The 26,663-nt window shown below is 40.4% G+C and overlaps 1 protein-coding gene across 1 annotated transcript in view; it reads left to right on the top strand.

Moving 5' to 3' along the window:
• Positions 1-26,663, top strand: part of SPAG16 (sperm associated antigen 16) — an 868,104-nt gene that overhangs the window by 553,963 nt on the left and 287,478 nt on the right. Inside the window, exon 13 of the mRNA XM_032800034.2 lies at positions 20,568-20,694. Within this exon, the coding sequence (XP_032655925.1) occupies positions 20,568-20,694 (127 nt within the window). The remainder of the gene's footprint in view (positions 1-20,567; positions 20,695-26,663) is intronic.

The raw sequence follows: 26,663 nt of genomic DNA, 5'->3' as shown, positions 1-26,663 counted from the left end.
CTTCGCCCCAAATCCCTAAATGGCCCCCTCAAGGATTGAACTGCACCCATTGCGTTTAGGTTGGCTAACGCCCAAACACCACTGAGCTATCCTGCGCTCCATCCAGCTTAGTTAAGCTATCCTTTATCCATCCTATGATTAAGATAGGGACCTTCTGCTTTAGCTTCATCACCACTATCTAAGTAATAAGGTCCAACACATATCTGTGCTATACTCTACCTTGGATCAACATACAGGACTGTGGCCTGGTAGATCCTTGTGTTACAGCCAGCATTCACCTCTAGATATAAAATCTATAAACCAGTTATAATCTATTCTAAAAACAAATACACTCAAACCCATCAGAAACTAAGAAACGATATAATAAGCAAGCGAGCAGGCTAGGCACTATATGGCAACAGCCTTTAAGTTTTACTTTCGCAATTTGTGTGCTCAATTTGCTTATCCGTTCAGAAACCTGACTGGTGGGGCACAGCACAACCAGCATTGCGGCATTATGCAAGGGGAAAGTAATCTGCTGAAAGCCCTATGCCTGGTTCCTTTCAACTCTTGCCCTTTGCCCACCCTTTTACTCAAGAGGCGAGATAGATGCTTTTAAAGAATTCCCTGTGCCCTCCATAGTGGTAGATCCATGGAAGGAAGGCAAGGAACATGACGTTTACATTCCCTTAGTCATTGGCTGCATGTGTGGCCTGTCTGCACTATGATTTGCGTCGCAATTTAGCAGCGGTTCCTCGAATTTATAGCCTGGTTTACGTCCACAACAACAAGCCTTTTCTTCGACTTAAAGGCTCTTTAAATCGATTTCTTACTTACTCACCTCCAACGAGGAGATTAGCGCTGAAACTCAACCTTTGCCATGTCGAATTTGGGATTCAGTGGGACGCAATTGAGGTATTGGCCTCTGGGAAGCTATCCCAACGTGGCTCCATTTGTGGCGCTTGTGGCCAAGCAAAACTCGCAAGCAACTGGGATTGTTTAGTCTGCAGAAGAGAAGAATGAAGGGGGATTTGATAGCTGCTTTCAACTACCTGAAGGGGTTGGGTCTAGACTGTTTTCAGTGGTAGCAGATGACAGAACAAGGAGTAATGGTCTTACGTTGCAGTGGGGGAGGTTGAGGTTGGATATTAGGAGAAACTTTTTCACTAGGAGGGTGGTGAAGCACTGGAATGGGTTCCTTGGGAGGTGGTAGAATCTCTTGCCTTACAGGTTTTTAAGGTCAGGCATGACCCCCCCTTTGCCAATCCTCAACTTTTTTTTTTTTTGCCCCAGATCCCTAAATGGCCCCCTCAAGGATTGAACTCACATCCTTGGGTTTAGGTGGGCTAACGCCCAAACCACTGAGCTATCCCTGCTCCATCCAGCTAGATTAAAGCTATCCTTTATCCATCTATGTTAAAGATAGGGACCTTCTGCTTTAGCTCATCACCACTATCTAAGTAAAAGGTCCCAAACATATATGTGCTAACTCTACCTTGGATCAACATACAGGATGTGGCCTGTAGATCCTTGTGTTACAGCCAGCATACACTCTAATATAAATCTATAAACCAGTTATAATCTATTCTAATAAAACAAATAATCAAACCCATCAGAAACTAAGAAACGATATATAAGCAAGCGAGCAGGCTAGGCCTATAGGCAACAGCCTTTAGTTTTACTTTCACGTTTGTGGCTAGATTATGGCTTTGCCACAAACCTTGACTGTGGGGCACAGCACAACCAGATTGGGCATTAATGCAAGGGGAAAGTAATCTGTGAAAGCCCTATGCCTGGTTCCTTTCACTTCCTGCCCTTGCCCACCCTTTTACTCAAGAGGGAGAGTAATGGCTTTTTAAAGAATTCCCTGTGCCCTGCAATAGTGGTAGACCATGAAGGAGGCAAGAACATGGTTTACATTCCCTTAGTCATTGGTGCATGTGTGGCCTGGTCTGCACTATGACTTTAGGTCGAATTTAGCAGCGTTACCTCGATTTAAGCCTGGATTTACGTCCACACAACAAAGCCCTTTTTTTCGACTTAAAGGGCTCTTTAAATCGATTTCTTTACTCCACCTCCAACGAGGAGATTAGCGCTGAAATCAACCTTGCCAGGTCGAATTTGGGATAGTGTGGACGCAATTTGATGGTATTGGCCTCTGGGAGCTATCCCAGAGTGCTCCATTGTGACCGCTCTGGGCAGCACTCGCAACTTAGATGCACTGGCCAAGTAGACAGGAAAAGGCCCGCGAACTTTTGCATTTCATTTCCTGTTTGACCAGCGTGTTTGCAGAGCTCACTCAGAGCTCATCAGCATGATGTGCACATTGCTGGGGCACATTGCCTGGCCCCTACTTTGTGAGAAATCTATGACCGTGTCCTTCTTGTCACCGCACTGCCATCACCTCCTCACCTGGTTTTGCACAAAACAATTGTCTGCTATTGCTCTGACGGAGGAGGGGCGACTGATGACATGGCTTACAGGGAATTAAAATCAACAAAAGAGGTGGCTTTGCGTCAAAGAGAAACACAAACAACTGTCTGACAGAATGGCCCCCTCAAGGATTGAACTCAAAACTCTGGGTTTAGCAGGCCATTGATTTCACAAAACAAATCAGGTCAATTTCTTATTTTGATCCATCTATCTTTTACATCATAAGCTGGCAGCAGATGATGCAGTACGACTGCAAGCCATTGTCATCTCTTGGGTGCTCGGCAGAAGACGGTGCAGTAGGACTGCTAGCCATCGTTATCTCCTGGGTGCTCGGCAGAAGATGGGAATGACCTGGCTGAGTTACTCCTGTCTGCCCAGGCGGCCCTAACCGATCTCACCGAGGTGGGCTAAAATAGCACCCAGGAATATGACGACGATGGCTACCAATCGTGATGCACTGTCTGCTGCCAAAAAGCAATGAGCTGCTGCTGTGTAGCTCACAGGAGACATATGGTGATGGTGAGCTGAGCAGGCTCCATGCTTGCCATGATGTGGTGTCTGTTCAGGTAACCCAAGAAAAAATGTGAGAAATGATTGCCTGCCATTGCTTTCACGGAGGGAGGGAGGGAGAGGGGGCCTGACGATGATCTCAACCCAGAATCCCAATGGGTGGCGGAGACTGCAGGAACTGTGGGATAGCTACCCACAGCCACCCACAGTGCAACACTCTGGAAGTTGATGCTAGCCTCGGTACTGTGGACACAGTCCGCTGACTTAATGTACTTAGAGCATTTTGTGTGGGGACACACATAACTGACTGTATAAAAACGATTTCTAAAAGAATGACTTCTATAAATTCAACCTAATTTCATAGTGTAGACATACCCTGTGTGTAATTGGCTCTCAATCAAGCGCCTATTGTCAGCCAGATCAGATAGAGAGATCTGGGGCCACTAAACTGCAAAGTATGAATATATTTGAAATTGTACTGTACCTGACCTGTGAAGTTATATCTATCATCTGCATAATAAAGTACTATATTTGATGTTTTGCAGTTAAATTAACATATTAGGTTTTTCTACTTAGAAGGATGGTTTTTAGAGATATAATTGTTTCTTTCATTTTTATGCCAATAGCATAGATATGAAGTAACAGCATTTTGAAAGTTTAGATGAAAATAATGGCTTGAGGATGTGGTGTGTTATACAGTGTATAAAATTAACAGCTAGTGCTCTCAGGTGACAAAAAACTAATCTTGACTGTGTGAACTTTTTGCATAATTCTTATTAGGTTATCAATCACTATTTGACATTACTTTGATTACATATTCAACACCTACAACAATGATATAAACTAAGATTACATTCTGTAATTTAGGATTTACACAATTTGTTGATGGAAATAGCTTATACTTCTATTATACAAGAAGATGGCATTTTTACTGAGAGTATAAAACAGTGACACATCTTCCAAATGTACAGCGCCAGCCCGTAAAAGCTTAGCAGCTGCTCACCTGCTAACCTTATTGTAATCTTAGATTTCATGTATTCCATGCTGGCTTTTGGGGCCAATAGTGGAGGCTCTGATTGCAGAAACATTAATGCACATGCTGTCGTAGCTTCCTACTCAGATTTGAACCTTAGCGTTCATAAACTGAGAAGCTAGCATGAACCCTCTAAGCTTAATTACCAGCTTAGATCTGATATCGCTGACACCAGCCAGGAATTTCCAGGACCTGACTCCCTCTCTGGTCTCCCAAAACCTTCTCTGGGGGACCCCAAGACTCAGAAACCCTGAGTCTCACACCAAAGGGAAAACAACCTCCTCCCCTTGTCTCCTCTTTATCTCATCCCCAGCTCCCCCTCCCTGGGTTATCCTGGGCGATACTGTGCTTAAACTCCTTGCGTGCAAAACAGAGAGGGCAATTTACCTTCCCCCTTCCTTCTTCCCCTGAGGCTATGCATTCAAACCTAGTCAAGCTAACACCAAGAGATTTCCCCACTCCCTTCGTTCCTTAGCCTTAACCAGAGAAAAAACCTCAAACAGGTTTTAAAAAGAAAGCTTTATATAAAAAAAAGAAAGAAAAAGACATAAGAATATAAACTCTGCATCAAGATGACAAATCCAGGGCTTTTGCTTATAAGAACATATGAATAAACAGTCTGATTTAAAAGATAGCCCGATTAAACCAGTCCAACAAATCAACATACATGTAAATACAACACAAAGCTCATCATAGCCGAATTACTTTGCTTTCCTATGTACTCACAGATGTTTAGGAGAAACTTTGAGATAAGATGAAGATAGAAAGATCCCTCTCATAGCTGAGAGCCAGACAAAAGACACAGACCCAAACACTCCCTCCCCTGAGCTTTGAAAAAACCGGTTTCCTGATTGGTCCTCTGGTCAGGTGTTTGGTTCCCTTTGTTAACCCTTTACAGGTGAAAGAAACGTTAACCCTTAGCTATCTATTTGACACATGCTTATACATTTACACCTGTGAGTTTTCTCAGTTAGAGCGAGGCAAGGGAATAATTGAGTTTTCAGTTTCCTGGAAGTAAAAAAAAAAAAATCAACCAAAACTGAAGCCAAAAAAATCTCAACAAAAATATTGTTTCTTGTCCAAAAAATGTTTTGTTCAATTTTCAGCCATTTTTAAAAATAAAGACAAAACATAAATAAATAAAAATGAAGGTCAAGAGTCACAAAATGGCTAGAAGAGGAGGAGAAAGAGGTCGTACTGGTAATGATGCATGCCTTATAAGGTTGACCCAGCAGGTAGGGCATTCTCTTGCAAGATGGGAGACCTACGTTGAGATCCCTTCTCCACATCAAGTAGAGGGGGCAATTGAATGCTGTCTTTCTCATCACATGACTGTCGCCTCATTCTCTTCTCCAGTTGTTTTCTGAATGGCATCTAATTTGCAAAGAAAAAAAAAATGGCCGAAACAATTTGGTGAATTCACCAATAGTTTCAGGTTAACCAATGCTGTATTTTTCAGTGAATAAACTGTTAGTCTGAAAAATTTAACTGAACTCTAATCTCAGTTGAACCCCTGGAACAATTAATATGTGTACAGTTAAGCATTTGTGTGCTAAAATGCGTGTACAGCAAGTGCTCAGTAATCACAGAGGGGGCAGTTATTTGAGGCTTGCTCTTTATTCCAGTTGAAGCCAATAGATGCTGAAAGTGCCCAGCTCTCTCAGGTTCTGGTCATATGTCTATAAAGGTGTTGATATTTACTGTATGGAATGGCCAGCTGATTTTCATGGAGATTCAGATATGCTATTCTCAATCTGTTTTGGTCGTCTGCCTATTCTGAAAATCCTTGGGCCTTGCTTATATCATTAAGAGTCAAAGCTTAGGTAATTTTCTCATAGTCTAATGTATTCTCTTTGTTTTAGTGTACAGCCTCAGACACAATTGGAAGTGCAGTTCCACTTTTAACAGTAACTGTAAAAAGAGCACTGTGGGTTTGTATATTTGTCTCAATTAATTCTGTATTAAATGTGCTCAATTTACAGGTAAAAATGATTTTTCTAGTTGCCTGAACAGCAAATTCAACCTGGGATCTGAAAGTCAAGCTCTGTTCTTTCATCTCATTCATTAACACCAGTAACTAAGATTTTGCAGAACATATGCTGCCCTGGATAATATTTCTGCCACCCATTTTGTCTTCAAATTACAGCTTCAGTAATATCTGTATAATGCCACTGAAAATGTTCTGGTTTGCCCAGGTGTAAAAAAGGGCATAATTTAGCCTGAAGAATTTTGCCGAATTGTAGTCATGTGTGAAAGGGAAATAATCCATGTTGACTTCAGATCTGTGGTTGAGTTTGTAGGCCTATTTGTTAGAAAAGAAACTTATTTTGTAAACAGAGCAAATTGTAAATGGGATTATTGGGACATAATGAACCTCACAATGCCATTTTTCAGAGAAGTATGAAGGTAAAATTCAGAATCCTGTTTAAATTTCATAGTGGCCATTAAATGACACTGAAAACAATGGTAACAGGGAATGTCTCCTAGAAAATCAATGCCTCTGAACATTTGCTTGTAAAACGTAAATCTTAGGACACTTAGAGACAATAAATGGAAGAGGGCAGCTCTTAAGGAGAAAAAGAAAGCATTGGTCATTGTCTGTGTTCAATATTAACCTTTGTTATAGGCAGCTATATTTAAGATTGCCATAGTCAAGATTTCTGTTTTTCATGGTTTTTAGTTCTGCAGATATAAACCATTCAGATCAATTGAAATCATTTCCTCAGGAAAAAGTTTTTTGGGAAAATTTCATCTAAAACAGTCCACAATTTCTGAGAATGTCGCTAGGGGAAATTACACTCTTTTAACTCTTTAAAGAAAAGTCTTGTAACTGTTTCACACGTGCTCAGGAGAGACTTGTTAAAGTTTGGCAGCTAAATTCTCTGAAAATTTTGTCTGCACTGGGCATAAGAACATAATAAGAACTTAAGAACAGCCATACTGGGTCAGACCAAAGGTCCATCTAGCCCAGTATCCTGTCGACCGACAGTGGCCAATGCCAGGTGCCCCAGAGGGACTGAAGCTAATAGGCAATGATCAAGTGACCATCCATCACTACCCTCTGACAAACAGAGGCTAGAGACACCATTCTTTACCCATCCTGGCTAATAGCCGTTAATGGACTTAACCTCCATGAATTTATCCAGTTCTCTTTTACTCCATCCCCTCACAGCTCCCATGTGTGACCTGACTGAAAATGCACCATTCCCACCAAGTGACTGAGCATACTTCATCCAAGGCTGTAGGAACAAAGCCGGGCTTTCTCGACAATAGCTCTTCTTGAAGCCACCATGGTGCTAGGCACAAGAACTGAGAGCAAGGATACTTTCTCTTCCGTGTTCTCAGTGCTCCTCCTGCTTGTAAACAGGTAGCATGGAGAAGGATGAACTGATTGACTGGAATGTAGAAGCATGAGGAACTGGGAATAGGTGGGAGGAAGAGACATAGGGCTGGGGTTCAGGGAAAAGAGCTTGGAAGGTAGAAGCAGGAGATGGGGACAGAGGCACAAGCAGACAGGGAAATTGATGGCATATGGGTGACAAGAACAAGAGAGGAAAGAGGGGCAGGAGCAGGGGGAAGGACATAAGCTGCAGTGCGGAGAGGATATGAGCCATGGATGTGGGAAGGATGGAAGCAGAGGTTCTGTGGGAGAAAAATATGCGAGCACATAATTAAAGACTGTACCATAAACATATGCACAAGGGAGGGAGGGAATTAAAATTGCACACAGCCCTTAATTTAAGCATCACCTAACTTTTGAGTGCTTGACTTTGGAACCTACCTCACTTTGTCTCTCTGATATCCCGAGACCGAGACGGTTACAGCAAAACTGCATATAGCTTAATTCCTGTCTCCTGGCAACGCTGCCCCATTGTAATTCTTTCCCATCTGACTAAATGTTGGTTAGAGAGACAAGGTGGGTGAGGTAATATCTTTTATTGGACCAGCTTCTGTTGGTGAAAAAGGCAACGGCGCTCTGTGTACCTTGAAAGCTTATCTCTTTCACCAACAGCAGTTGGTCCAATAACAGATATTACCTCACCCACCTTGTGTCTGTAGTATCCTGGAACCACACAGCTGCAGCAACACTTCACCTATAAATGCAGGGGAGAGCTTGTGCCCAAGTTAAGACAACAGGAGATGCACCAGTACTGTTTCCCCAAACCTTTCTAGAAGTTTGTGAGTCAATTGTTATGTAACTGAGTGCATAATAGCTAGGGCAACAATTACACAATCCCTCCCAACTGGAAACTGCCTCCTCAGAATGAGTAGTATCCTTTGTTTAGTCACACCCTGGCACATCTGCCTTTTGAAAGGTTGGTCCCTTCAAGAGCTAAATCGCAGATCAGAATAAGAGATGACCTCTGGAATTTAGCCTCTTATTTGCTGTGTTTTCAGTGGTTTCTCCCTATAAAATCAGACAGAGCCAATGCAGTAATTTGTTTCAATGGTTATGAAAAATAAACTGACTGAAAAAGATATCACCTGTAGGTTAGACCAGGAGGCAAGACTTTTTATTCCCCACTCCAGCAGCTGCTTATTAGAGAACCAGAATGATATTATATTTGTTGTGATGCTGCATCTAAGTGCACAACAAATCCATTATTCATATCTTCCCAAGCTCATAAAGCCATTGAAACAGTGCAGCATGCCTCCTTAAGACCGCCACCCACTCAAAATCCATTTCATTTGGACAAATAATGAAACTCCTGCTCTGAAGAAAACCAATTTGAAAACACACTGAAATTCATTTTACTCACTTTAATATTTATGTGCTTATATTTATTGTGTTTCAGCCATTTTGTACTGTTTTCAAAAGTATTTGCTCATTTCATAGATTGAAAGCAATGTCAGTCACATTTAAAATGAGGAAGAAGATCAAGTCAAAAGAAGACCAGGGTACCAGTGATATGTGTAATGGCTCTATACCAAGTAGATCAAACTGAACCATTAATAAGCTGTACAGATATTGTTAGTGGAACCCCAATAATATATATATATCTTCATGTTAACTTACGATAGCACAGCACCGGTTCCAAACTGTGTGTGCTAGTACTGCGTAATATTGGTACAGATTGGAACTCGACATTTTAGCCTATAACCTTCCCCCCTAAAGATGAATACACCCTGGCTTGGAGGTGCTATGGTGATCTGAATAAAAAGGGCATCTCTTCCAAAGAAAGAAGATGTGCCACTAACACTCAGCTGCAACTGCATAGCTTGGATTTGACATGCTGCAGTATTTTTATCTACCTCTGCTTTTGATTCAGTCATGTTCTTGTATGTATCAATAGGAATAACCGGATGATCTCCAATGGAAGGATGTTAACACCTTTTGCGTGGTTTTTGGTGGGTTGCGCATTTGGATGAGGAGTTCGGTGAATGCAAATTGCTGTACAGTTTCTTATATGCAGATTGAGAAATCTGAATGCACACTAATCTTCTTGCCTAGGGGTGGGGGAAGAGGAAGGGGTGATATGAAAACTTCCATGCCATCCCATTGTATCGAGAATCTAGGAATCTGGTGGAATGAAATAACAGATCACATCTGTCTTCCCCGTATTCATAACCAATACCTGCCCTTGGTCACTATTGTGCAGGGCCAGCCTATGGATTGTTGGGAAGGTTAGTGAGCTGATTTTTCTGGAATACATCCCAAAATAAATTAGCTCATTTTGTGTGTGAGAAAGAGGGGGTCTTTGTTCCTTCCCGTAGCATCAGGCTATATAACTGAAGTCCAGCTGCTTGTTCCTGTCCATAAGTATACAACTGTTTACATTTCACAACGGAGAAGGCTAGAATCTTGCATTTAAAAAAGTGAGTCATGGTTGTCCTTCATGGAGCCCAAGGTCAACTTTAACTTAGGAGAGCCCCCTCCAACTTATCAGTGGGGAGAGCCTTTTCCTCTTCAACTATAAATTCTGCTAAATCATGACAAACTCCTGTAAGAAAGACGTTGCAAATATAGTTTTCAACAGGGCCAGTCTCCCACTATTTAATACATACTAAGGGTTGGATTTTCGAATGTTCCTAAGGGGAATTCTTGAAAGCCAATGGGAGTTAGGCACCTATGAACTATTGAAAATCCCGCTAAGTGTTTATCTGCATGTTTAGTCTCCTAAATACTTTTTACAAGCTGGCCCCTAACTAGAGCTGGTTGGGAGTTTTTCAACAAAACTTTCTATTTTTAGACTGAAAACTTGTGATTTGTCAAAACTGAAAATATTTGCAAAACACTGTTGGGTTCAAAGCCCAACTTGAAAAACTTTTGGTGAAAAACTTCTGAAATTGCTGAAATGCCCTGTTTTGGGATAAAAGGCAAATTCATGGAGAAACTGACAAACATGGACTTTGTCAGCCATTTAGCCAGAGGTGTGAAATTATAGGAAACTTGCTAAGATTTATTCTGGTTTAAGAATCTGTTTGGGTTGACAAATGTATGCTGTTTTTACAATTTTCTTCTTGCATCCAGTCAGAGCCAGCTCCAGGCCCCAGCATGCCAAGCGCGTGCTTGGGGCGGCATGCCGCTGGGCACTCTGCCAGTTGCCGGGAGGGCGGCAGGCAGCTCCGGTGGACCTCCCGTAGGTGACCCTGCAGAGGGTCCACTGGTCCCACAGCTACAGTGGAGCATCCAAGGCATGCCTGCGGGAGGTCCACCAGAATCCGCAGGCATGCCTGCGGGAGGTCCACCGGAGCTGCAGGACCGGCGAGCGGCAGAGCGCCCCCCACAGCGTGCTGCCGTGCTTGGGGTGGCGAAATGGCTAGAGCCGGCCCTGCATCCAGTAACTGATGGATATATTTTGTAAATCTAAAAATGAATACCAAATCATGGAGGATAACAGGAGCTATAACAGAAGCATCCATGCAACCAGCTTTATAGCGATTCAGTCTGCTGGAAATAAAGTATAGGAAAGACAGAACACTAAATCTAGAAAGTGAACTTTCCTGGATATTTTATTTGAAAAACTTAAATACAAAACTTTGGCTGCAGCAGTGTGTCTGGACAAGGTAGGCCTAGAGTAAGCTTAAGGATACTACAAAAAAAAAGTCACTTGGGAAGCCATTTGATCCCTCAAAGTACTAGTCAAGGAAGCTTTCCCCTTTATGCTGTTGCCTTGCAGCAACCAGCAGCAATATATATTTGGCTGGATTAAGGGAGAAACCTGGGTTTAGTCATCCAAGACAAATCAGAAAAAGCAAAAGTTTTACCTATATGAAGGGAGAGCAAGAGACCAGAACAAAAAGCAGCTTCAGTACAAGCCTCATAAGAAACACTTACCGAAATGTGACATCAATTCAGTGCTGATTTCAGCTGATACATTATTTGAGGATAAGCCCACTGTCCTGGGGGAATGAGTCATATAGTTTATTCTTTTGCTACAGAGCTGCTGGGCAGAAAACATGGTCATACTAGTACTGCAATGTTTCATGATGGTTTAATTACATGTTTTACATCTATTTGTGGTTATTTTTAACTACTTAAGTGGCACCCCCAGTTTTCTTGATGGGGATAGGAGAGGATTACTTCATAAAATAAAGCCAAGATTTTCAAAAGTGGCTAGTTATTTCAAGTGCCTCAGTTTTTAAGTGCCCGACTGGAAACCCATCGAAGTGGTGTGATTTTCATAGAGTGCTCAACCTCAGCTATCTGAAAATCAGACCCCTTTCAGGTATGGGCCCCAAAAATGACTAGTCGTGAAAATCTTTTCCTATTATTAATAATATGTTTCCATTCATAATACACGATGCACAAATAAGGTATCCACTTTAGCAAACATTTTTGGCCTGATTTTGAGAAATGCTGAGTCCTGGCAGGTGCTGATGACTTCAGCTGGAGGTGGGAGTGCTCAACTCCTCTGATAGTCAAGCTCTTTCTCTATGGATGTTTTAAAGCAAGCTGAGCAAACAGAGAGGCCAACTTAGTCAATATTCTAAAAGAAAGTGAAATATCCATCTAAATCTGGTATGAAAAATACGTAGTATGTTCTAAGCCTTTTTATCTCATAGAGTATTGTCATTGAACAAGCTAAGGCATTTTTGAAGTATTTCTTTCCCTCTTTCTCCCCCAAAACGGCAATCCTGGAAATGGAAGTCCTATCATCTATCAGAATAGATACATCTTACTCAGAACCGGTGCTTCCACTAGGCGACCCTAGGCAGTCGCCTACGGCGGCAGGATTTGAGGGGCGGCATTTTGCCATCCTCGGCAGAAATTCAGCGGCGGGGGGTCCTTCCGCTCCAGGTCTTAGGCGGAAATTTGGCGACGGGTCCTTCACTTGCTCTGGGACCCGCCGCCAAAGTGCCCCGAAGACACGGAGCGGAAGACCCCCCGCCACCAAATGCTCAAAGGAGAAGCGCTGCCGCCTAGGGCAGCAAAACCCCTGGCGCCCTCCTGATCTTACTGTACAATAGCCCAGGCTTTCCCAGTCTGCCTTGCCAATGTGCCTCAGGCTCAGGGGCAGGAGTGAAAAACTAGTTGTCTCTCTTCATTATGATCATTCACTCTGATGGCTTTCTGTTGACACTACCAAAACAGGTGCTAATTACTGTGGTTGTTTTAGGTCTGGCTCCTGTGAGGGGCTGTGCACTCTGGCCTGGATCCAACAAAGCACTTAAGCACATATCTAACTTTAAATCCTTGATTAGTCCCCCAATCCGCATGCATGAAGTTCAGCACCTCCATAAAGTCTTGTCTGTAAGCAGATATTGCATTGCTTCAGCTATATAGATTTAGAAATTGGCAAAGCTCACCAATGTGGATGCAGTTACACCAATACAGAGCTGCTTTTACTGCATTCAAACTAGGGATTCTACTAATTCAATTATATTAGAATAAAATCATACTCTGAATCGAAAGAGTTAAATCAGTATCAAAACTATGTGTAGACTAGCCCTCAGTCTGCAAAATTGGAGCTTTAATTTTGTTCTTTTATTTTAACAGACCTTTTATCTTTTTTCTTTTAAAACCAGAAAAGCCTTTATCTGAAACCGAAAATAATCTAAATAATAATACTTACAACTTTAGATAGCACTCTACATGTTCAAAGAAGTGTAAAATCATTATCTGACTAATCCTTCATTAGGATAATTAGCAAAAGCCTCATTATTAATGTTTCAAGTCATTACAGAACAGGTGACAAAGATTGTAGTCAGACACGCTTAGGCTTCTTTACACTCTCCTGTTAAAGCCTAATTAGAGTAATGCCAGCCTATACACTTTAGTCATATAAAACAAGTCAAATAATAGTATCTATCAGAAATTATTTTCAGTATTTACTGAAATAAGTCCGGATTCTGAGGACTATTTAAAATACACCATGAGGAAAATAAAGAATTTCACATTTTTTTTCAATCTTCTTTTGCTAGGTGTCTCCAATAGACAGTCTTTTTGTGCTAGAAAACACAACAGCCACTAACATAATACAGTCTAGACAGAAACAAGCTCAGCAATCAAAAGAGTGGAAGATAGGGTCCTCATTGTACCTTAGGATAGCAAGAACCATCAGGGAGCCAAGTGCATGTGCAACACATAGCAACCAGTGTTTCTTCAGTGATGCCTCTTGGGAGACTGAGCAGTCTTCTTATTGGGTGCCCACCCAATGCTGGAAACTTTCACTAATATGCATGTAATGGCATGGGCACCCCTCCCGAAGTCTGTTACTATACTTTTTTCCCCACAAAATTACTTGTGTACACTAAGAAATATTGTGTTGCCTTCTGCTTTTATTCTTGCAATAATATAACTCCTGTCCTTACATTTGTAATCATCTGAGAAACATAAGTTTTTCAGTCGTGAAGTAAAGCATGAGCTTTTGGTGCTTCTTTCCTCCAGCACTTATAGAACCCTTGTTTCGAGAGCTGGGAATATCTTTATGTTTATCTATATCTATCTATATGTTTATCTATATCTATATTTTAGAATATTGTTCTGACTAGAGAGTTGCTTTCTCCCAATTAATTGTAAGTATGCAATCAGCTGAAGACGTTCACCAAATGCCCCCTCTCTGCAGATATTTGTTTTCAATCTGAATCCTTCCTGAATCATCAGATGTCACTAAGGACACAAACAAGGCACTGTCTTCTCTATCTGTCTCTTTGTGTGTTCTCTATGCTGTTTAGTCCCATAAGTTTTCCCTCTCTGAGTAGTGTTCAATGAAGGCATTTTTTCAAATTACAGAAATGCAGCAAGATAATTTTTAGATCAGGAAAAACATACCAGGAGGAAAGATCCTGGAAGGTCCAGTAAATTTCCAATACTAACCTCCAGCATCACAATTAGATTTTTTTACTGTTCTTTTTGACTGTTTCTGTTGAGCAGGGCATTAAATTCAAATGTTGCTCATGCCCTAAGCTGCTCCCCACAGATAGATATGGGGACCCATATGGAGAATGGGATACTATGTGGGCAGAAGGATTTGCCTGCGTAGTATTCATTGAAAGGGCAGAGCCAAAATAGCATTCTGCATTCCCTCTTCTAGTACTTGGATAGCTGTTTACCAGCCAAACATATTGCCAGAACTGCTATGACTCCATTGGTTACGTTTGCACCAGATTACATTGTTGTGTAAACAAATAGCCTGATCTTGCTTCCATTGAAATCAATGGGAGTTTTGCCATTGACTTCACTGTCAACCAGGGCAGGGCCAATTATGTTTTTGTCATGGCAAGACACTTCATAACTTGATGTCGAAGAATAACTGCCATGTTAAATTCAGCTCCATTCAAAATACAGGAAAAGTATATTTAATTTACACTGCCTATCGGTGTAAATTAAAATTCTGCAGCAAGACCAAAATGTAAGCAGTTAAAATTGACTGGTATCTTTTTAATGAAAGGAGAAACCGTTTGAACCATCTCAGAACTTTAAGAATGGAGATGTCACAATTAAATTATGAGACTCCTCAATTTTCATTTTTCTCAAGGAGGTATAACAGAAGACTATAATGATAGTTTATTGCTCACTTGTGAGGTTGCTGAGTCAGAGGAAATATGTTTATTTATATACCTAGAAAATATAATAAAACATCATACTATCTTGTGGGTTTTTTCCCATTCTTGTTTCTAGCAGTTAAGCCTCGGGTTTGATATTAGCAGACTAAAGAGGAAGAGATGGAGGGAAGAGTGGAGAGTTTTTAATTTAGCAGTCAAGTCTGCATTGCTTCAGGGGTCTGTTTCTTTTTACATGCTCAGTTTCTTGTGTACTGGACTGAGGGTTTGGACTGCCAACCTCTCATGATGATAAACTAAGGCCCAGTCCAGTTCCCCCTGAAAGCAATGTCAAAACTTGCATTGTCTTCAGTGGGAGCAGGATTGGGTTGCTACTCTAATGTAGCCAGTCTCCAGCCACTGCTTGCCTTACTCTCATGAATAGTCACACTGAGCTCAATGGGATTGCTGATGTGAATAATGAGAGATTTGGCACTTAATCTTAATTTTACCCACCAGTGTGGTTTAAAAGTGTACAGTGAGAAAGCCTAGCCTGTGAATAAGGCAACATAATTGCAGTTGTGAGGCTTAATGACTTGGAGCTAGACTCTGCAAATTGATCTGTGCAGGTAGACCCCCCCCTAAACCAGCACTGAAGTCAATGGACTGCCCACACAGATCCATTTGCACAATATAGCACCATAGTTGTTTGTTCCAGGATTTTGAAGATGAAAATACTTTAAATTCTGAGTATTATTAATATCAATTATTTATACAACCAATTATTTGATCATCATTTTATTTCTAAGTGTATGGAAATTTACATTAGAGAAGAGAATTTCTTTGTTTACAAAAATAATAATAAGCACTTCTGTACTCCAGTGCTTTTCTTCTTCAAAGCACTGTACAAACATTAATTACACAGTGACTGTAAACTGAGTATTCAGAATTAGAGGATAACTTCATTTTATTGAAGGGAGGTAATGAAAGAATACAGTGTATTGAGCTGAATGGGTCATACTGGCAATATTATACACCTCTGAACCTTTTCTAAGACCAATATGTTCTATAGCAGATATGTCCCCACTCATCAATGTCTTATGAAAACCTGGTTATGTTTAGTGAAATAATGGGTCAAGAAAAAAATCATTGTCATAAGTGATGGTAGGCATTTTTTTACTGAAATACTAGTAGTTTTATATTCTTGACATGAATAATTGGATGTGTCATGTGTGAAGCTACCTAGAAATAAAATAGAGGTAATAACATATAAAGACGTGATAGGATGTATTTATAACATCATAAAACAAGCTGGCATTTTAACATCTCAGGCCAGCCCATTTGCTATTCTTCTTTTTTGATCTTGGCTAGAAAGGTTCTGTGCCTGATTTAAACACGTTTTGGAGATAAAGTCACATAGTGGGTAACTAATAGGGTGTGTTTCTGTTGATGCTATTCTCCTTTTAATTGGTCCAATTCTATCAGTTTAACAGGGTTGAGATTGGTGTGTGATCTTGCAAAATTTTCACAGAACTACTGTATGTAGATTATTTGGTAATCACGTTGTGGTGCAAATTTCCCACACGTTTTTAGTTGATAGCAAAGGCAGTTCAGATGGTAGGATGTTATACGATAGATATGAAAAAGGAGTTCCGTGTTATTTTCCATGTTACGATTTGAGAAAACAATTGTTAGGAAAGATGCTGCTGTTTGAGGCATACTGTTTAGCACACTACTTAAGTGCCTTTTTTGAATCAAGGCCTAATATGGCATTGGAATAAGATAAGTTGCATGTGTATTATTGCATAATTAAAGTGTGTTGCTGCTTCATGATCTCTTTTTCAGTTGTAACTTACTATACAAGGCCTCATTTTAAGATTAATTATTCCATTTCTTTTAATCATTTCTTTCATTTAAAAATCTGGTGCAGTTGATTCTCTTTTTGAAATTGACACACCTTCAATTGCCCGTCTGTGTTGATTAATTAGCGTGAGCACAACCATCAGCTGATCCCTTTGCACCTAATATCCTACAGCTAGGGTGTTTTTATTTTCAAAAAGAGACCATGGAAACTTGCTGCTCTGAGCAGCAAATCCGGAATGGCAGCTGCAGGTAGGTGTGGTGGAATTACATGGCACATAATCTATGGCTCACTAGACTTTTAAACTGACAACAGTGTGTGTGTAAGGTGATAGCTGACAAAGTAGCAAGGTGTTGGAGTCTTTGGCAAAGTGCTAATAAAGTGCTTAGCAAATTTTACTGAGCGGTATTTGAACACTATCACAATTGCCAAGCCCAAATATTCAATAATCCTGAGTCAGGACCTCTCCCTAAATCAACATTTTTTTAAAAAATTAACAAATTTTGGGTTATTTCCATTTGCCTTCTGTTTTTTTTTAAGGTACACCGGGGTCACATTTGTAAGCTGTTTTCTGCTAACATGAGGGCTAAAAACTTACTTTAAAAAAATGAAAGCTGAGATACTCATGTATTCACATGACTCCGGTGGCTGGGGCTTTAAGGAAATTGTTAGGTTGGTACAAAAACCTAAAATTCTAGGAATAGGTGGTTTCCTCTATTTTCTGAGCTACCCAAAAATTTCTGAACCTAAGCCCATCTATAATGAGTGTTTGCTTTACTAAGAAAGGATTCTGTTCTTTGTTTCATCAGGCTATCTCTGGAGCAACTAGTTTTAAAACAGTGGAGTTTCTCTGGATTTTTTCACATGTCAAAAGTGTAGAATCCGGCCCACTGTGTACAAGATGTGCTAGAGTCGGTTGGTATATTGCTTCAAACCAAGTTTTTCTTTGCCACAATAGAACTTCTAAATAAAAGTTTTCCCTTCAAACAAGAAGGGAGCTTGTATGCAAGAAATGCACTCTCATTTAAATTATCTCTTGGCTGGAAGGGAAGATGAGTTTGTTTTATATAGCAGTCAGAGGTGCTCAGAAATATCAGTCAGTCAGTTACCAGAATGGTAAATTAAATCTGGAGCGTGAGAGAGCTCTCTCATCACTGCACATTGGTTTGGAGGTTGCAGAGAGAGAGAGAGATGTATCAAGCCTAAGTGTTTATGTGCTTGATGGAAATGTACAACTCATTTCCTTCCCTTCCATTGCTGTTATTGTCTGTCACTTTAGTCCATTTTCACCTTGCTCAGGGATTCTGAATGGGACCTTCCTGCTCTGGCACCTAATTAATCTCTCACAAGTCTGTTCTTGCAGCCAGTCTGCCTGGGATGCCCCATTTTAGGCCTTATGAACTCATGAACAATACTCTTCCTCCCCCTTTCCATGCCTCTGTTATGCTGTCCTATTCCACAAACAGATAAGATGTAGTTTTCAGCTACCTTTTTGGGAAGAGCATGATATAAATCATCTTATTACATTACTGTACAGAAGTATATCCCCCAAAACACGCTTGTGCTCACTCACTCTCTCTTCTTTCTTCTAATGAAACATAATGTTACATTAAGATATAAACTGGCCTAAATTTTCAAAAGTTCCAGGTGAGCATTCAACATCACCAGTCAGTCTCTTACATGGTTCTAAGACAAAGTGCTGAGTACCCACCATCTGAAAATCAGTTTCCCTTAAGGCATATCAGCTTGGGTACCCAAAAATCACTAATCACCGTTGAAAACGGAGATGTACATATGCCCACATGCATGTATATCTGTCCTTATGGTTAAAGCAGTGTGACCATGGGGAATATAAAACATAATAAGTTACTTTATCACTGCATAATAAATAATCATGAACATCAGACAAACTATGCAGTAATCTCTAAAAGCCAGGAAGCTACATGTATGATATAAATAACAGATTCTTTAACCTGGATCCTTATTACAAAATAACACATACTATACTATAAATAGTGTAAAATATATAGTGTAATGTAATATCTATACTAGAATAATATGTACAATATACAGTGTATTTGACATATATTTCCTGGGTAAAATTTCCATTTTGGAAGCAGCTACACACACACACTCCCCTATACACCCTCTTCAGAGACAATACTGATCTTCAAATGTGGAGCAACATATACGGTCTAGTCTGGAAAATGGAAAGGAGTCTTAAGTAAGTCTGGGAACTTGCTTTTCTCTGGCAGAACAGTGTGAGCCTCTGGCAAGCCTCTTTAAGCTCTAGTGCTCTGCATCTGATCTCCAATGTTTTTAGTACAAAAAAACCCTGCAACAGCTCTATGAGTCTTCTGGCATCATGCAGGAATGGAAAAAATCACAAAATCTTTAATTCCCTCTGCTGACAGCCTCCTAAAGAGAATGCTATAAGAAATTCGGCTTTTTCCAGTTGCCCCCTGCCTCCCACCCACCCACACACACACCCTCCAGTAATCTAATTTGCCAGTCCAATGTATTCAATGGCCAGCTCAGAACTGATGTGTTTTTAGCTATCAAACCAAATGTGCAATGAATAAAATACTGAACTAACGCTTCAAATTACAGTGGGTAGTTGTGGGTGGCTGCTTTCTGTTAGCTTGCTAGTTTATCTGCCACTCTATTTGAGGCACTAGGACATACAGGACAGAACTCATTTTATAACTAATTGTAAAATTCTGGCGGGGCGGGGGGGGGAGTTGTGTTGTAAATTAATCCTTTTGAAACCTTAAACTGGCTTGACAAGCAAGTAAGGATGCAACAACTCGATGTGGGCAAAAAGGAATTGTGCTTTGGGGTTTTCATAAGCTCATTATCCTTCCCATCCAAACTGTTCCAGAAGTAGAGGTACATTCTGGAAACCCTAAAATTCCAGAGCAGAGGAGAGTTAGTTAAGTGTTTCTGGGTTGGACTCATCTATGCTTACCCCTTCCCATGCCATTCTCCTAATCATCAGCAATCCAAATCTCAATCATTGGTAAAGCAAAGTAAATAATAAAAATCAAATCAGTATTTTGAACACTTCTGAACTGAGATGCTTATTTCACAGAATCTCAGACATATAGGGGTGGAAAGGACCTCAAGAAATCATTCAGTCCTGTCCCCTGTGCTAAGGCAGGACCAAGTATACCTACACCACTCCTGACAGGTGTTTGTCCAACCTGTTCTTAAAAACCCTCCAGTGATGGGGATTCCCTAACCTCCCTTGGAAGCCAGTTCCAGAGCTTATCTACCCTGATAGCCAGAAAGTTTTTCCTAATATCTAACCTAAATCTCTCTTGCTGCAGATTAAGTTCATAATTTGTTGTACTTCCTTTAGTGGACATGGAGAACAATTGATCATAGTCCTCTTTACAACATCCCTTAACATATATGAAGATGGTTATCAGTTTCCCCTCAGTCTTCTTTTCTCAAGACTCAATGTGCCCAGTTTTTTTAACCTTTCTTCATTGTAGAGCCATAGTTTGTATAAATGCTCTTTGGCATATTAGTAAGGTGGTAAGTTATTTTGATGTCTTTTGATCTTTTTCTCTCCAATGCAGTGGGTAGCTCTCAACCTTTCAAAAGTTCAAATAACTCTATAGAAAGCATAGGGAACCTTTTGATGATGGTTGTTTTAGCCTGTGCTATAAACCTTCCCCTATGTACTAACTTCTCTGAAAATAGTAACTGAGACAATTAACTCCATTTGAAATCTGATTCTCTTTTACTGCCATTGTCTTCTAGACTGCTGATTCTCTTTAATGGCAAGAGTTATATTTCTGTCACTGTTTTTTTTTATAGTGAGAGATGCAGATGCACCATGCGTGGACATAAGGATTCGGTCAATAGTATAGAGTTTCTTCCATTCTCCAACACCATTCTCACCAGCTCTGCAGACAAGACCCTATCTCTCTGGGATGCCAGAACAGTGAGTAATATGTGGTTTGGGACTCTTTCCGAATGTACGGAAGTTAGTGGCACTGTGCAAATACAATGGTTGATCAATGAAAAGAAGTTTAAAAGCTAGTGTAGAAAATCAAGTGTGTTGTTAGGGGATTTGGCAGTAGTATACAGAGCCATTTATCTTCAGGTTTTATCTACTGACCAAAAAGTTATGACCATGTAACAGCTCTTTGGGGGACCTCTAAAATATGTTGTTCATCTAAGTACATTTGCTAATACGCAGATATCAACATCACTGGCAGGGCCGGCGCTTCCATTTAGGTGGCCTAGGCAATTGCCTAGGGCGCCAGGATTATTGGTGGGTGGCGTTTTGCCGGAGGGGGCGGCAGGCGGCTCCAGTGGAGCTCCTGCAGTCGTGGCTGCGGACGGTCGGCTGCTCCACGGCTCTGGTGGAGCTCCTGCAGTCATGCCTGTGGACGGTCGGCTGCTCGCACAGCTCCAGTGGACCTCCCGCAGGCACGACTGCGGCAGCTCCACCGGAGCCATGGGACCAGCACACGGGGCGGCAAAATTGCCGTGCGCCTAAGGCGCTAAAACCCTTAGCACCGGTCCTGATCACAGAAACAATCACACTTAGCATTAATTGTTGTCCTTACTAGCATTCTTAGCAGAAAGGCTGAGGGCTGAATTCCACCCTTATAAATGCCAACTGCAGAGTGGAGTTGAGAACAATGGTAAGACTGTGTTTGGAAGACTGCCCTGCTACAGCAATGCAGTATTTATTCTGCAAATAGAACAGTTGACAGTGAGCTCTGTCTGGTTCATAAGCATTAAAATTGACTTTAAATTATTTATAAAGAAAATTTAGCAGGGAAAAATGGTTGGGGGTCAGGGAGGAATAGAGGACACAATAACGTGTAGGTCTAATATGTTTTCTTTTTGAGGGAATGGCCTTCATAACTCACTGCTGACCTCTCATGAGTTATGGGTCATTCTGTCAAAAAAGGGAATATATCACTGTGGATACTGGCTGAAAATATACATCTCTCCCTCTCATTCTTCCCTATCCTCACTTTTTCCTGTGTGCATAAACACCTAGAGTGATAGGCATTCACACAGTACAGAATGATGCATGATGTTTGGTACGTTGCAACGTCTTGATCTCTGTTGCTTTCAGTCAGCACTACAATTTAAATGTCTAATCCTCATTGATAAAGAATGTAATAATAAAAGTTCTCTTAGGAATAAAATAAGCGGGACAGATTTCCACCTCCCATGGTAATACCTAAAGGATTGGCCCAAAAAGCAGAGAGAACATCTGTCACCATGGTATTCCTCCTACACTGTGGGAATTCTCAAGTAGCATGTTGAACTGGTATTATGTCCCCTTTGCACTACTCTAGCAGCACAAAGCAACCAAAATATAGAATATACACAGTATATAGGAAATCATGTTGATATGAAAAATAATTATGTGGAGGAGAACTATGTAAAAGAGGGAGAAAAAGTCATTGCTGTAATAGTTACGCAAATGATAGATGTGAGAGAGACGTTCTTGTGAAGGGGACAGTGGAATATTCTGAAGTTAATTAGCCACTTTCTATTTATGGATCATAGAAACAGAGAAGATAAAAGGTAATTTAATAAGAATCATGAACATTAAGCACAAGTTAAAATGAACCAATCAAGACTCATTGTTCTTAGATATGGAAGTTAGTTTCTGAGGAAGTTTGACAGAAGTATGACTAATTCAAGAAGAGAGTGAATATTGAAATATAAAAATAAAGTTAAAACTTCATTGGAAAAAAGACCTTTCTTTTTATTAAAATACCCCTTTTTTTCCCCCCATAACTTAATGCCTAACACATTAGCGCCAAAATCTCACCAGCATTGCTTTATTTGTTAGCTGCACTAACAAAATGAGAATAAGGACACTTATTTGTTCACGAACAAAATGGGAATAAGGACAACCTAGGAAATTACAGAGCAGTCAGCTTAACTTCAGTGCCCAGAAAGTTAATGGAGCAAATAATTAAGAAATCCATTTACAGACACCTACAAGATAATACGGTGATAAACAACAGTCACATGGATTTGTCAAGAATAAATCAAGTCAAACCAACCTAATAGCTTTATTTGACAGGGTAACAAACCTTGTGGATGGGGGGAAGTGGTATATGTGGTATATCTTGACATTAGTAAGGCTTTTGATACTTTCCCACATGACCGTCTCATAAACAAACTAGGGAAATGTAATCTAGATGGAGCTACTATGAGATGGGTGCATAACTGATTGGAAGACCATTTCCAGAGAGTAGTTATCAGTAATACACAGTCAAGCTGGAAGGGCATATCAAGTGGGGTCCTACAGGGATCAGTTCTGGGTCCACTTCTGTTCAGTATCTTCAAGATTTAGATAATGGCATAGAGAATACACAGATAAAGTTTGCTGACAATATGTAGCTGAGACGGGTTGCAAGTGCTTGGGAGGATAGGATTAAAATTCAAAATGATCTGGACAAACTGGATAAATGGTCTAAAGTAAATAGGATTAAATCCAATAAGGACAAATGCAAAGTACACCATTTAGGAAGGAATAATCAGTTGCACACATACAAAATGGGAAATGACTGCCTAGGATGGAGTACTGCAGAAATGGATCTGGGGGCATAGTGGATCACAAGCTAAATGAAGTAAAAGTGTAACACTGTTGCTAAAAAAAGCAAATGTTCTTGGCTGCATTAGCAAGACTGTTGTACGCAAGACATCCACACTGATTAGGCCTCAACTGGAGTATTGTGTTCTTGTCACCACATTTCAGGAAATATGTGAACAAACTGGAGAATGTCCTGAGAAGAGCAGCAAAAATGATTAAAGGTCTAGAAAACATGACCTATGATAGAAAGTTGGAAAAAAAAACTGGGTTTGTTTAGTCTGGAGAAGAGAAGACTGGGGGCGGGGGGGGGGGGGTTTTCAAGTACTTAAAAGGTTGTTATAAGGAGGAAGGAGGGAAATTGTTCTCATTTACCTGTGAGGATAGAACAAGAAGCAATGGGCTTAAATTGCACCAAGAGCAGTTTAGTTTGGACATTAGGAAAAACTTCCTAACTGTCAGGGTGGTTAAGCACTGGAATAAATTGCCTAGGGAGGTTGTGGAATCTCCATCATTGGAGATTTTTAAGAGTAGGTTGGACAAACACCTGTCAGGAATGGTCTAGATAATACTTAGTCCTGCCTTGAGTGCAGGGGACTGGACTAGAAGAGCTCCTGAGGTCTGTTCCAGTGCTGTGAGTCTATAAAAATTAGCCAGTTTCTGATACAGTGATCACTATGGTTTGCCCTTTACTAAACTTGGAATTAAACTCTTTTCAGTGTCCGTTCAGCTGCGCTGGTTTTCAAGAACGGATAGCTTTCTACTGTAGAACAGGTCTTTGTCTAAAACATAGTACCTGTTTAAAATAGTTTTCATGTTTATTCTACTTGTGTCCCTTGGGGTGTCTTGCAAATCTCAAATCAATTGCTCATATTTGGATAGCACTTAAGTGACTAATTTATCATGAACACCTTATTTCTTTCACAAATACTGAATGATCAGGTTATACTAATGGTCTCTTCCAGAAACACGAAAAACAGTTTAGTCACATTAGTCAGACTGTAACAGTGCATTTTCTCACCTCTCTGGGATCAATTAACATTAAGGCATACATCTAAAGATGTTCTCTAATGAAACATGAAAATTATACACTGGTTTATTTTCCTATAAGTTGGGTTTAAAGCTTCTATTCACATTATTAATCACATCCTGCTCTTAAATCATTAGCCTAAGTCATCCATTATGTTTAATAATAGAGAGTTGCAGAGAACAGCATGTCAGTTCTGTCTAAGTCAAATGGACACATCAGGAGAATTTTGGAGGAGAACGGAACATAAATCTTTATAATCACAAAGCTGATTTTGCAGTGTTTGGAAATGAATGAAATTTGCATGTTTTTTTTTTCTGATAGCATGCGTGGTTTGTTTCAGCAGGTTGAAAAAAATATCCATGATGCTTTCATTAAATAGGTAATATGTTGTTTTCAGGGAAATAAGATTATGAAAGGGTAAATAATATTTAGCTGATCATGGAACTTCCTAAATGTTTTGGAAAGAAACACAACCTGTTGTTGAATTTGAACTGGAAGCATCCTAACACTGAGCCAAATTCCCACTGAGTTACATGTGTGTAACTGAGGGCACAGTTCAGTAGTGGAATCTCTTGGCAGTAAAGCTGAAGATTTTCATGCCAAGCAAAGCTGCTGGTTTTTTTTCTTTTTGCCAGTTTCATAGAAATACAAGCATTCTGGCTTTTCAGCAGAATATTTTTATGCTGTCACATCAGAGTAAACATCTTCTCTTTGTGGTAATCGTAATGTGTATCCAGTGTTAAATGTAAGAAACATGAGAGAATCACAAGCCCTTAAAGCACAGTTCACCTGCATGGTTAGTTCTGTCCAAGATAAGATGGCTGCCATTCATCTGTATTCCTCACATTCTAATGAGTAATTTCCAGTCCTAGTCAAATTTGTTTGAAGAACATAAAAACAAATCCAAATATTCAGTCATCTCAGTCTGCATGTACACTGAGTTTTCAAAAAATTGGAAAAAATTTTTTAAAAATCATAGCATGTATTTGTCTATATGTGTGAAGTCATATTTGATGTAGTTCTGTCTGAGGCAAAAAAATGTCAAATTCTGTAACTAGAGATTTCATATTGCAAAGACTTTCACATGTGCTTAGCATCACCCATCTGAATAATTTCATTCTCTTCAGTGGGATAGTCATGTATAAAATTAAATACATGCATAACTCTTTGAAGAATTAGGGCCATACTGTGCTTATTTTGTATTCTAACTATAGGGAAATAGTTATATAACTCAGATATCATTCTTTAGTTATTGTTGGCAAATGTTGACTTTTCAGTGGCAACCACTGTAGTTCAGTTGTGCATAGTACAATTTATGTCACTATTCATGATTGCTTTCAGACTTTGTCACTTATTTTGCAGTGTAGTCTGCTAATTTCAAACATGCTTTTTATTCTTCCATACTGTTCTGCAGCAGAATGCTAGCATAATAACACAGGTGATACCATTCCTATCCTGCTGTGAAACTAACGTCCCTGGAATTCAAATAGGAAGGCAGCAAGTGTGTCAGATTTTTACTGTTTAGGTTAAAAATGACTTAAACATTGGTAAAATAGCTCAGCATAACAGTGGCCAAACTTGTGTTCCAAATCTATCCATCAGACCTTACCAGTGACTTAATTTGAGGGCTGAAGAGCACAGTCAAAAGGTAAAAGCTCTGAAGTAGTGTGGCGGTCTCTGATGAATAATGCAGACATCAACAACAGAAGAAGAGAAAGAAAACTATATGAGCTTGTTCAAAATACTTACACTTCTGCTCTGATAGCAGCAAATAACTCCCATTAATGCTAACTCATTTTCTTAGAGCCTATATCAGGAAGGCCTGATAACCAGCTTGCCTAGCGCTCAGGTTGTGGCCTTACAGTTTCTGCTGACCTAGTCATCTCAGAGGGGTCACTGGCTGTGGCTTCATCACCCTTGTGTGCACCAGTTGCTCCCCCTGAGGTTCTGCCACTAGAGAAACACAGAGTGGCAAGGTAGAGGGACCCAGGCCATCCCACTTCAACGGGTCCTGACCTACAACCTGAGGGGTTTATCAAAGACTCTCCTCGGTCTCTTCGTGGCCTGTTCAATCACTCTCTCTTAGGGCTTTCAACTCCCAAGGACAGGGGATGGGAAATCCAAGTCCCTGCTCCTAGAGTAGCCCTCACAAAGCTATTGCCACTCCTGGCACAGCTCTCCACATCAGCCTGGCATCCAGGTGCCACATGCAGCTCCTTCCCTCTTTTCCTGGGTACCAGCATCCTTTTAAATTGTGCCCTGCACTGTTGAGGGGTGGGACATTCCCGAGACCAGTATTGCTCTGTTCCCT

This window comes from Chelonoidis abingdonii, chromosome 10 (genome assembly GCF_003597395.2).
Source record: "Chelonoidis abingdonii isolate Lonesome George chromosome 10, CheloAbing_2.0, whole genome shotgun sequence".
Lineage (NCBI taxonomy): Eukaryota > Metazoa > Chordata > Testudines > Testudinidae > Chelonoidis > Chelonoidis abingdonii.
The sequence above is the reverse complement of the archived record's forward strand: the minus strand, read 5'-3'. Positions and strand labels throughout refer to the sequence as shown.